This window comes from Vanacampus margaritifer, chromosome 7 (genome assembly GCF_051991255.1).
Source record: "Vanacampus margaritifer isolate UIUO_Vmar chromosome 7, RoL_Vmar_1.0, whole genome shotgun sequence".
NCBI lineage: Eukaryota > Metazoa > Chordata > Actinopteri > Syngnathiformes > Syngnathidae > Vanacampus > Vanacampus margaritifer.
Window position 1 is genome coordinate 23,707,147 of NC_135438.1, and position 13,834 is coordinate 23,720,980.

Here is a 13,834-nt window from a genome sequence, read left to right on the forward strand (position 1 = left end):
CGAGGATTCCCTGTATATGCATTACTGTTAAACTTATAACTGCTACATTTTGACGTGGACGTGTCTCCTGCGTTGCAACTGGAATTTCCCCAGTACATGCTTTCCAAGTAAGGGGCGGTCATTAATCGTGCGTAAAAAAATTTAGTGGTGTGAAAAAAACTTTAAATTACCTAAAAATTAATGCACTCATTTTCACACCCATAGAATATTCACATGCTTTGTAACCGAGAAATCATTGTTTATCAAACTATCCAGTTGGAAGTTTTCATGAAATAAAATGCACACTTAGCCTATCCAGAACCAGAATCCAACACTCAAAATACAAGCAGGATCAAGCAAGTAAAAAAACAAACAATGTTTTGCTGAACTTAATTTACTAGATAATGCCATTTTATTTGGTGTTGCTTTCACATAGTTTACTTCTATTTCATGCACTGATTGTGTTAGCTAGTCAGAGTGATCAATTGTCAACAATAGCCAAAACCATTTGGTATACAGTGATTGATGGCTCAGTCATTTAAATCATATCCAAAAAGCACAACAAAAATCTTTCAGGAAAGTCACGGATCTCAAAACATTTCCCATGGCCAACGGGTTGCTACATCCAGTACATACTGTACATGTAGAGCGCTGTGACAAAAGCGTTGCAATGAATGAATGAAGATGAACAATCTCTTGGAGTCCATAATTAAGGAAGTGATGCATGATTGTCGCTCTAAACTTATGCAGGGAGATGTTATGTCTTGAAAGATTAGAGGGAAAAATATGAAATCATCTAATGTATGTTCTAAAGTGGAAGCACTAATAATGGAGACATTCTATGCTTTTGTTTAAATGTAAAACAATTGCCAGGTGAGTCATAATAACATGTTTGTGACATGCTTTTATCAAACAACCTCAAGGCATACACACGTCCCCTCAACCACCAAGTCATCTACTCCAACAAATCGAGTGACGCTTATCAGAAACTAATCCAACAAAACGCTCCGCAGCTCTGCTTACTTTTTGGCTTTGATGTAGTCTTTTACTCCTGCATCCACACTGCCAAAAGAACCGTGGCTTAAAAAATAGGTACGTGATCAGAAACATGGGGAACAAACTGCACTGCAGAATGTTAGGTCAAAGGCCTGTGGTGTTTTGTTTTGTTTGTGAGATGAAAAACATGCTGTAACAATGGGGTCGCAAAAATTTTAAATGTCCATACAAAAGTTATAAATCCTAAACATTTATAATACTTGGTAGCTTAGGTGTTAACTTGCAATTTGTATAGTCACTGTCGGTGGAAATTTCCCATGCTCAAATTTGGCCGATTCCACATTTTCCCCCCACAAATATAGACTATTGGGGACTATATCTAGTCCCCATGTGGCTTTGTTATTTGAAAAAAATATTGACAAATATATAATTACTTTCTTTGACACTACAATGTTAATGGCTCGAAAAACATGTTGTTTTGGGGAGGCTTCCTGAAAAGTGGTGGTTTTGGAGACCCGAGGTTTCCGCCCGATTGTCAAGATATTCACATTGTTTTGTAGCCGTATTAGTCAAGTTGCAAATGGCTATCACAGCACTGTGGCTAGGACAGAGAGCCAAAGAAATTAAGCAAATTCAATTATTGAATGTAATAATAATAATAATGAAAACATTACTTTTGGTGTCCAATAAATATGCAGTTACTGCATTGCACAAGAGTGCTAAGTCTGTTGTGAGTTTTCTTCTGTTAGATGTTCGATGATCAATATCTAAATGGTGTTCCAGGCTATAAAATCAGAAGCAGCTTGGAGATGTAAAGCTTCATCAAACTTTGTTGGACTTAATTTTAAGCATTTTTCATGCTACCTGATCTGAACTGATATCTGTTAATGTGAATTGCTAATTGTGTATTAATGCAGCACTTTGACTTAGTCAAATTTGGCTTCAAAGCTGCATTTGAGGTATGCTAATGTCCTTGACTGTTCTGTTGAACAGTTTTGTTTAACATAAAAATATGAACGCAATACTTTTATTTTTGCTTCCATTTTTCATGAGCTGAATTCAAACATCTAAGACATTTTCTATGTACATGTAACCCAGGCGTCTTTTAAAACTGAATCAAGATGGACACCCCACGCAAACACAGCCAAAATCACGGGCTCTCCAGAGGGACAAAAAGTAAAAAGGCCCTCCTGATATTAAATTAAACTGTGCACTTGCTACCTTACATCCACATAAGGTCTATTGTTCAAAAAGTTGGCTACATCTGTGCTCGTGAGCACTTCTGCATTGCCAAGATAATCAATCTCCTATCTCACAGGTGTGACATATTGGGATGCTGATTAGACAGCATGATCATTGCACACGTGCCGTGGATTGCTCACAATAAGATGACACACTAAAATGAGCATCGGGGTGGTGAAATCATTCGTGATGGATGCTCGGGATCAGCATACCCAATAGTGTACCAGATCTTGACACTATTCAGCAACTCAATGCAGCACTATTACTACCACTATTTAGGGGAAATACTTTTTTTGTGCACATAGAAAAAGATGTTTGATTTCAGCAATGAATTTTGGGAGCAAAAGCAAAGTGTTGCCTTGATATGTTTTGTCCGCGTCATTCAGAAGCAAGCTCATTCCAAGTAAACTGCATGTCAACTGTTGTCCTGTAGATGTCTCTCTTGAACCAGTCTAGATCGTACAAACCTCCCGCTGACATGGCCTGAGCTTTTCATATGAGAACGTCTCTATATCATAAATTTAACGGTTTAAAAATAGAATTTTCCAGGAGTCTTTGAGCACTTTTCTAGATTATTGTTTTCACAGGATTAATATTCATATTAATTAATTCCTGCACATAAGACTGTTGAAAATCGGTTCTTCATATTTAGTGTTAAGTGTTTAAGTCGGTCACTTGTACTTGTGAGCATATCTAATGACCTTCAACATTACAATTCCAATGACCTTACTCTGACTTTCTCCTAACTTTGAACCCATTCAGCAGAAGCTACGTAATGCAATATAACATACAACTGTTATTAGGGCTCAAACAGCGACCGCTGTGAGGTGTTGTTATTATCTTTCTGTGATATCATTTGGCATGACGAAAATGTATATATTTTAAAGTTATTATGCGCATTGACCTCCCACCCCCAAAAAAAGAAGCTCTGTAGCACACCACTACAGCAAAAAGTCCTGGCACAAATCCGATCACAGGTGCTTCTACTCAACTGGCAAACAAGGTCATCTCCACCTGCTGAATAGAAGCACCTGTGACTAAAGCCAAATAGTTTCAGGGTTTTGACTTTCTGGGCCTGGATTCCCCATCCCTGAATGGGACACTGAATGTCATCTACACTCTAAAAACAGTTGGCAAAAGTAACCCAATTATGGATAAAAAATGGACCGATCCAATTTATGGATCAATTTGACCCAACTTTCTGGGTTGTTTTATACAAAACGACCTTTTTTTTTTTTTTTTTACCCAAGTAAAGGACATGACCAAAATGTATGAGCTGTTTGACGCTGAAAGACCCATTTCTTGACTCAAAGTTGGGTCAAATCGACCCAAGTAGAGGATCGGTCCATTTTTGACCCATAGTTGGGTTATTTTTTGACCTAACTGTTTTTTAGAGTGCAGGCCGACTGCAAGTACCAAAATAATAGAATAAACCAATCAATTACTGTACACACAATTTGCTTCATTATTACTAACATTTTTGTTTTGAATAATGTTCAACAGCAAATATACAAAAAAGACAGTATTAAATAAAATGTATAAATACATATCAAACACATACTAAAATATTGATGTTAATGAACAGAAATACCTGAAACAAGAAAATAATGTTATATTGACCATTTGCACCGACGTCACATGCTCACGTGACTACCCTATGACGGACGGAAATGATTGTTTAATGGAAGTAGACGTGACCTGGAGCGGCTTAGTGACTTAGCGACTGTTATTTTACAAATTAAAAGTTATTATTGCCCATCAAGCCATGGAATCTAATACTTCAACCGAAGGTCGTCTGTCAGTCAAGGTTGCACATTTAGTCGGGACTCATAGAGCGCGATATTTACTTAAGTTGGAGATCGCTAGTTTGAAAACAGCCCCTTACCTTCTGTCGTCTGCTGTTTTTACCAAGTTAATCAAATCGCGGACTTTGCCGGAATTCACAGCGCACGACTTATATCATTATGTAGTCAATGCCCGTGTCTAACCGGCTCTCCTCCTTACACCGGATTTGATTTAATCGCTCGTCGCTGGCGGTCTCTGTGACTAGATGCTACACTCGCACCGGGGGACAATATACCTCGTAATGCAAAGATAAAACTTGTTGATCATGCTAACTGACTTATTTTGACACATTCCATTCTATATTGAAACGCTGTGATGATGTTATGTTGACCAGAATGGGGGAAAAAAGATTATCATAGTGGCAAGCTTTGCAATCATTTCCTGAATATGATTACGTCCGACTCCAGAAAGAAAAACTCCAAGCACAAAGACGAAATCCCCCATTATTAAACAGTCAAATGTACTTAATAGTTTTGAAGAAGGTACATTTTAAAACTAAGCTGTGTGTTCGTGCAGTTGGAGTGGACGCTAACTATCTAGCTCGTTAATGTGATTTGAAACACGCAATTCGACACCTCTGTTGCAATCTTTGTTAGAGTGTTTGTTTACCAGTAAAATGTATAAACATTTATCTTGTAAAAAATGATTGCTACAAATCTTTGAATACTTTGTGGTCTGCCAGTCCTTTCTGTTGATTATTGCTATCCATCAACGTCTTTTGTCTTCATTAGTTGGTATGCTATAAAAAAGCAATATTTGGTTTACTTCCTTGTCTATCTGTACAACCGACCACACAGCAAGATATGACCATTTTATGAGATAATTGATTAGAGGAAGGACTTTACGCTGCACGAAATTCAATGGTTACAATACAGGCAAGTGGTTCTTTTGCCGTCCAGCGTCCTGTAGGGGGCGTTCCCATTAGAGCGGTGACGGCACGTGCAAAAGGTCAATACAGTACAGGCCGAAAGTTTGGACACTCTTTCTTATTCAATGCATTTGCTTTATTCTTACGTCTGGGAACTCCTTAAAAACAGTTGGAAAACCCTTTCAGGTGAACCTTTTGAAGCTCATCGAGAGAATGTCAAGAATGTGCAAAACAGTAATCAGAGAAAAGGGTGGCTATTAACTTGTGCATTTATTTTATTATTTGTCACCATTTTCTGTTAATTACATAACTCCAAATGTTTTTGATAGTTGTCATAGTTGTCGTCATAGTTTTGATGCCTTCAGTGAGAATCTACAATGTACATAGTCATGAAAATAAAGCATAGTATTGAATGAGAAGCTGTGTCCAAACTTTTGGTCTGGACTGTAAATAAAATAGTTTGATTTAAATTGATTTTTTATTTTTTAGTAATTTTGTCAGAAATTAAGTACCGGTCTATGTAAAAATGTGCAAAAGCTTTAATAAAAGTGGGCAGAAAACTCAATGCACTGCAATCCAAATATTTTCTCAATATTCAGGATTTTTTTTTGCAGGACGCCGTGTCACCCTTAGCGAGTGAAAGCGCACCAATAGTAAAGTATACTGTTAATTTTTTTTCACTTGACAGTGTGAGTTTCTCTCTCTCTCGTTCCCTCGGTGCAGTGATTCACAGCCGAGTGTAAAGCGGATTGGATGAATATCAGCTCCTCCAAATTTGAGACCACGGTCCTCAGTTGGAAAAGGGTGGAGTGTCCTCTCCAGGTCGAGGGCGAGATCCTGCCCCATGTGCAGGAGTATCTTGGGGTCTTGTTCACAAATGAGTGTAGGCTTGGCAGACTTGGCAGATTGGTGAAACGCCTGCAGTGATGTTGGCTCTATAGCGGTCTGTCATGGTGAAGGACCTGAGCCGAATTGTTGATTTCATACCTACCCTCTCACATCATTTTAGGGTTATTTACAGCTCACTAGTCCTCTATTTTCCTCTTGTGGGCCACTGTGATGCCTCTAGTGAGGGCTGACCTGGGCAAACTGTACAAGGGAAAATCCTTATACCTCCACTTAAAAGTGGCGTACTTGATGAAAGACAGAACATTGTTAGTATGCTCTTGGAGGTTGTGACTGAAGAATAATTTCTACTGAGTTCTTCAGCACACCTGCAGGATATTCGGTCTATTAATGTGATAAGGAGCATATACAAAGATGTTCCGTGAGGTTGAGGGATCCATTGGCAGGTTCAACAAACTCTGAGACTAACCCTGAACTGTGAGTTGACCTACACTGAGATAGGAAACTCTGCGTTTTCGGTTCCAGGACAGCCGGTTTGACTTAGTTTGATCAACGCAGAGTACTTTCACCTGGAGTTAAGCTCGTGCGCCACCGCTCTAAAAAGACCGCATCAATGGAGCACCGATTCAACAAGTCACCATCGCTTTTTTTTTATCCCCCTCTCGAACAGGAAATCTTAATACGATCGTATGGTGTTTGAATATGTCTTTAGAGAACGTTACTGCTAGGGTCAATGCGTAAATTTAAATGTAGTCCTTACCAATCACAATAATATTACAGGGGAAACCAGAATTGATTTCATTTAGGTGCAATCCTGTGGGGGACAAGTGCACTTGACAGCAACTTGAAATATAATTGAATATGATTGTTTATAATATGACTGTTTTTCACCATCCGTCGGTAGCGCTTTACCAGTATGCAGCCAGTGATTTCAAACTATTTTAATCCACACGGTCCACCACCTCCTGCTCTGCTCCATTTTGGTATGAGAGTTCGCCTTCATCAATGGGATCATTTGTCAAAAGGACATGCCATGTTTGCAAAAAAAAAGAAGTGGACTTTTAATACAGGCCTATTGACTGATTAGTAATTATAATTTTTTAAATAACAGACAGCAGATCTGTTACGCCAAAACTCGCCAGCTGAATGAATGAGCAAATCAAATGTGGTGTGTGGCTGAAAGGAGGCGGAGACAGAGAAACTCAAGGTTCATTATGATAAACCTGGTACCAACCAGGTTAGGTTCATAGAGTCTGTTACTATGGTAACTGACCGAGAGTTTAAATGACCTCTTTTTATGAAACAGGCTAGTTACCTCACTATCTGAAACGGAAAACGCAGTGTTTCCCGCATTTCAGGGTTAACAGACTCATGGTTCTCACTAAACCTGCCTTGTGAAATAGGACTCTGTGCAGGGCAGTCCAGTTCATCTCACATCCATGTCTTTAAGGACCTTTCACAGTTCCTTTCATCACTCCTTAGTGCAGTTCTCATTCAATGATTGAATGTAAGTGAGAATGATTGTTTATGTGCCTTGCAATGGAGTTTTTTGGCCAAAGTCAACTGGGATAGGCTCCTGCAGACCCGTGACTCAGATTTTAAAATCAAATGATAATCACCAAAGAGCTGTTTAAAACATTTAAAACAAAAAAACAAAAAAAAACATTTGCCCTTACATAATAAAGCTCAATTTTGAATGACAAGTTACTAATTTAACAATTATCGTTTGCATTGTTCGAGAACTGTTGTATGGTTGTTGTAGTATCAAATATTATGAACTCTATTGTGCTCCAACGTTTATATTCCCCAACTTATGAGCACAACTGTATATGTACAAAAGCTAAACCTCTGAAAATATCACTTTTGCATTTTGGATGTTATGGGTATTACGCCTTTTTCTCATATTGAAATTCAACACCACATGAACACCTCTCCGGCAAACATTTTTCACAAACATATGTAAAGTTTATTGAACACAATCATCTGACTCACTGAATAGAGCTTACACGTGTGAAATGTAAAACTGTTTTAGCAAATACTTCAGCTCAACTATGGCAAAACTGAGGAATAAAGATGCACACTCACGGGTGCTTGTCTACACTTGGTCCTGAACTTACATGAGGTAAACAGATCAGTGACACAAACTCTATTGAAAATCTATTCTGGTGTTGTAATGTACACACATACAGGTGTACACATTCTGGTGTTGTAATGTACACACATACAGGTATAAACACACAGATATTACTTATACAATAGCAATGAAAAATGGAAAAAAAAAAATGAGAAAAGCAAGTTCAGAGGATTTAGCCCTCCCATCAACGATGGGTTGTAACCACATTACAGGGTCAGCAACATTCAAGGAGCCATTTGAACATTTTAAATGCAAACGTAGTCAGCTAAAATGGTACCAAAAAGTTTCAATGTGATGATTTGAAAATGACTGCAATGCAAGTGGGTGAAGTATATATTTGGTCAGAGTGCGCAATATAAAACATGCCATGACTGAACACAGGCCTAAACATTTCCAAATGTACAATCAATTGCTTAATAAAGTGACATTTATCACCACCATACAAAGTGATACACAGTGATGGCTTTCATACGATATTGTAAGAGCTCTATGTGGGATGGATGTAATATGAGTTTACACACAATATCTGATCAATAAATGACAAGAGGAAAAACAAACTTCAATTCATGGATTGCAATAAGCCGAATAGTTTATGTCCTGCAACTCTGTGTACTACAATGCTGCAATGTACCACAAATCATTTGTACTATTACAAAACTAGAATACATTTAATTTTCATTTGAGATTAAGAAAACTAAAGACTCTTATTGTAACTATTTATCCACACAATGATAGGAAAATAAAATTAATCAAAGCACTCCTACAGACAATGTTGTAAAATTCAGCCACAACAATAAAAAATATTTAAATACATAAATTAACATTCAAATGTGATTCAACAATTCAAGCACTAGCATAATGTTAATTATGGAGGGATGTGTGGACCATGCTAACTATTGTCTGCATTTATGAATATAGGACAGCTGGCAAATGCAATAGCAGCAAAGCTTTGAGCCCCATTTAAATAATTTGACGTGGAAATTGGAATGAAATTGTCATCACTTATATTTGAATTGAGCATTTACACCCATGTGAGAGAACTTAATTTCTATAAAGGCTCTTTACTGCTGGTGAAAAAAGATTAGAAAACATGTTAATATAATATGGGATTTTTTGTGGATTTATAAAAATAATTATCATTGTGTGCTTTTTCCCCCCTCCTCCACTGAGTGAAAAATGTGAGAGCTTTGTGTCACACAAAGTATTTTTGGTTAATTTTCCTTCATGTAGATACATCATCTACTTGGAACAAATGCTGGTTAAGGCAGCTGTGTCATAACTGTACTGCCTTCAGATACCATGGCAACAAGCCCCCGACTTCACATGTTCTTACAGAGCTATTTCTGAGGCGCTGTGAATGTCAGGATTACTCACAGTGCACCAAGCATGGTTATGACCAGTTTGGGAAAATAGTCTTTACATCTTCAAAATAAAACTAAACAAAAATACTGGCCCTGAGAATCCATATATTATATATGAATAATTTTCAAGGAATTGGGAGCTGTTGATTGTTTAAACCCACGAGTGTCTAATGTTCTCATGGTTTTGGGGCATTTCCATGAAGATGCCGATTTCAGTGCAACATACCACATTGTAGAGCAAGCACAACAACACACAGTACCTACCACTGACGTTTGAAGTAGAATTACCATAAAAATACAGTAGATTAAACGCAAAGGTGGCAAATCCAGGTCCATAAAGTAAAAACCCTACCACAGTTTGGCTTTAGTCATTGATGCTAACTTGCTAGCTCCCTAGCAGATAAACGAGCACCATGGGAGCTAGCTAGCTATAGCACCTGTGGCTAAAACTAAACGGTGGCAGGCTTTTTACCTTCTAGACCTGGATATACCACCTCTTTTACACGAGTACAAGAGGTGTTACACCCTACTTAGTCAGCACCGTTTCTTAACATGACACTCACTGAATACCAGCACGATGGCATCATTCGTTTCATCAGTACGTTGCTGGACTCGTCTGTTTCCCAGTAGAGCGCAATCCATAAGAACGAGTTGTGACAGTGAGATGACTTACAATACATGTGAGTGTGCTTGTTTTTACTGGCATATTGTACATCTGGTTGACTGAGTTCTGTGCCACATCCTGTGAGAATTGTCGAAACATTCAGCCTCAGGGACGCTGTTTCCGCACAGTCCCTGAAACATGGCTCAACAAATGAAATCTTTGATGAAATTATTTTGGTGCTTCCCCTCTATTATGAAGTCTTCTGAGTGCTGAGGAAACACTTTCACTTCAAGTGCTGCCTCTGCATGAGACCATGTATGAGCAGCACTGTACCTGATTTAGTTAAGATGCAGATTCAACCAACACAAAATTGTGTACATTATCAAAGTATCAAGAATTTCCCTTAACACTTCCTTCAACACTGGGAGTTTGCTGTCTCATCATATGCTTTTATGTACTTCTGTAGGTTTTGATAATGTCTTTAATCTGCCTTCTGCAGATGGGACAGCAGGCGTTGGACATTTTCTTGAGCTTCAGGCCACAGGTATGGCAAAGACACATGTGTCCACAAGCATAGATGACCGTGTCCACAGTGTTCTCATAACAGATCGAACACTCATCAGAGCGAGGCGCTCGGTCTGATGGGAATGTAGGCGACTTAGGTAGGCGGACCGGAGAATTCGGGGTTGTTCCTGAACAAAGGTAGAAATATGTTAAGATGCACACTGAATTCCAGTATACAAGTAATCCTCAAGTTGTCAAACTTATTCAGTAGGGGTGTCAAAATAAGTGTGTTAATTTTGAGTTAATTTAAAGTACCCTCTAACGCCACTATTTGTATTAATTTTTTTAACGCACGATGATGATAATAACCGCCCCTTACTTGGAAAGCCTGTACTGGGGGAATTCCACGTCCATGTCAAATTTGAGCAGTAATTAATTTAATAATAATGCATATTTTTGTGAAGACTGGGGTCAAGTTGTATTTTACAATTAAATAATATGCAGAATTTCACAAATTACTTCATGTTAAAGATTAGATAGCTCTCAATATGAAAAGAAAAATGCACTGAGCTGTCATCGTCTTACAAATGCAATTATGCCATCTAGTGGCAGAAATATGACCTTAGCACAAATCAATATCACACTCGTTTTTTTACAGTACATATTTTTAATCTTGAATCAATTTGATCAATTATTATGAAATTACTAAGATCAATGACTAAAAGATGCAGCCATATTTCTATTTAACCTTTTTTCCACTTTGATGTTAACTCTTTTTGCCACTGACGAGAATTTAGACCACTTGATTGCAACAGTTGCATAAGAAGCATGTGTGCAGATCCTGCAATCTTCCTTTGTACACAGCAGAGTGCTTCACTCTTGTGCTTCGCTCTTTACCACACACCCCAAAAAATATTGGGTTTAAAAAAGACGTGCACACACACAAACAAATTCCTGATAATTTGTCAAATGTTTTGTAAGTAATTTACCAAATGTGAACATGTTTGTTGACACATTTTCTGTAAATTGTTATGTTGCCATCAAAAACACATTTTCATCGTTTTGATTCTTGTTCGATGAAGGGAAGGAATGTTGAGATGTTTTGAGATGTCACAAAAGTAAAAAAAAATTAGTGCCAAAGTCACTGTGCAGAAAACGCATCTTTTTATAAAAAGCTAATTTTCTCATTTTGTCAGATTGGTGAATTCAGTGAAACCAAGCTATTTTCAAATGGCGATTACTAAAGAACTGAATAAGGTAGACAAACTTTTTCCCCCCTAATGAAAATGTATATTTAGTCATAACACACATTATTCTAGTCAGCCTTGGAAATGAGTGAAAACGCTCAAAATCGGCTGGCACTTTAGGGGTTTTCTTTTAGGAAAACACTTGGCAATGAAAGAGTTAAAGAGTATGAAAACTTAGGAGAAAAAGTATTTTTTTGTACATTTAGAACAGATTAATCATGCGAATAATTACGATTACAAATTTTAATCGCTTGACACCCCTAGTATTAAATATATAACTGGAGTCTGGAGGTTACATATGTGTATGTATTACGTGAAAGAAGAAAACACGCAACATATATTGCTACATCAGGCAACTGATAAAGCAGCAGAGGGTCTGTTAAGTGCATGACTTTGTTTACTACACGACGTCATCCACTCTCACTATTTTCTAATGCATTCTGGTCCCCTGAGGGCCAACGTGGTCGTATGGGTTGACCTACCCCCTGCTGAGCTGCAGTAAGCGGCCGAGCACATGCCTCTGTTGAGGACGGGATCTGAGCTGCCGCTGCCCAGGGCACTTGGAGTGTGCGGTGATGAGGAGGGCGAACTGGGGTTTGACTCGGCCCGTGGATCTCCAAAACTAGTGGAGCCTACAGAAGATAAAAGGAACAGTTAAGACATGTTGCTGTAGGCAAAATGTATGATGTAATACAAAGGAGAGCCTTGGTACTCAGGTAGGAGAATTGCTCTCCATTTTCTCCTCCAATGTGTCAAAAATGTCCTTTAGCATGACACTAAACCTTGACAACCCCTGACAGACCATTAGTGCACTCCCGCTCATGTCAATGGATGAATGACAAGCGATATTGTGAGGCGACAAGAGACCAATGAAGGTCAGAAAGCATGCTAGCATTTGTAATACAATAGTCGGTTTAGAAAAAGGAAGTTGCCAATAGAAAACTGCTGCCAGATAGTAAAACTCCAGTGTGTTTTGCTGCTATCTTCAAACAGCCGCTTAATAAGTGAGGATTTAGTCAGAACAACCGATCCAAATACTGTGTTTTGTTTTTCTTTTTGGGAAGGGCATTCAGATCCCAAAAAGGGCAATTCTTCCAGTCACCGCCCATCCAAGAAACATGAAAGCAACAATGACAAACAGAGGAAGACAGAACGGCCTGGCGGGTCGCCAAAGACAAAATAGGAAGGGGAGAGAAAAAAGGCTCAAGCTCAAAGGAGGGCACAGTATGAACCTGGAAACACACATACAGCCACAGAATAAAACTAGCACGTGTTTTGACAAACCAGAGACCCTGTCCAACAGTACAGCCTTTTGCATCCGGTAAAAGGCGGTAATAATAGGATTGTGTATGCAAAGTATGATCATCAGTGTTGTCACTAACGTGTTACTTAGGAGCGCGTTATTGTAATCTGATTACTTTCTTTCAATAATGAGCAATCTAACGCGTACATTTTTCCAAAGCAGTAATCTGATTAAAGTTACTTTCCTGGTTACTTTCCTGGCTGTACGTTACTATTTTTTTTTAATTATCTCATTGTATGTACAATGCAGAATTTTTAAGAGAATTTTGAGGAGTAAATGTTTCTCTTACATTTGGGAGTGACGTTACATCGCATGTCACGTTTTCTCAGCGGAAGACGCAACGCCGGGTCACGTGTACAAACATGTGTGAGCGCTCAGAGTCTGGCCAAAACAATAGACACTACGACGTAAACAATGGAAGATGCACGAGGAGCTCCACAAACAGGTGCATTACTGCGCATTTTTGTCTAGTAAAGATGACAAAAAACTCCACATCCAATTTGAGAAAACACTTGTTATCACTGCACAGCGCGATACAACTCGAAGCAAAACCGACAGGTAAGGAGACAGCCAGCAGTTCTACAGTTACTTCAGTCCCCCCAGCACGCAAACAGATGAAGCTGGATTTTAGTAAAGAGCACCAGTAAATGGGATTGAGCTGATAAAAGTTGGTAGGGCGATATGTTACAGAGGAAATGTGTCCATTGAGTACTGTTGACTCTTTCCGTGCAATAATAGTGTAACGTGGAAACGTTGGTTGGGATGTCACCCTTTTATTTTTTATCTTAAACGCTACTGTTGGCTGTAGCTGACGCCAGAAAATAGAACTACAACTCACGAGGGATAGCAGAAAAGCCAAGAACAAACACACGCAACCAGCAACCAACCCGCACGTAATGTCCCTC

General features: G+C 38.6%; 1 protein-coding gene across 2 annotated transcripts in view; it reads right to left on the reverse strand.

Annotated features, from left to right (window-relative positions):
* Positions 1–7,717: 7,717 nt before the first annotated feature.
* The window catches only part of neurl1aa (neuralized E3 ubiquitin protein ligase 1Aa), a 51,777-nt gene continuing 45,660 nt past the window's right edge, over positions 7,718–13,834 (reverse strand). For both annotated transcript variants that reach the window (XM_077570568.1, XM_077570569.1), the window contains exons 5-6: positions 12,109–12,258; positions 7,718–10,567 (exon numbers count right to left, since the gene is read on the reverse strand). In XM_077570568.1, coding sequence (XP_077426694.1) covers positions 10,326–10,567; positions 12,109–12,258 — 392 coding nt within the window. In that variant the 3' untranslated portion in view covers positions 7,718–10,325. The remainder of the gene's footprint in view (positions 10,568–12,108; positions 12,259–13,834) is intronic.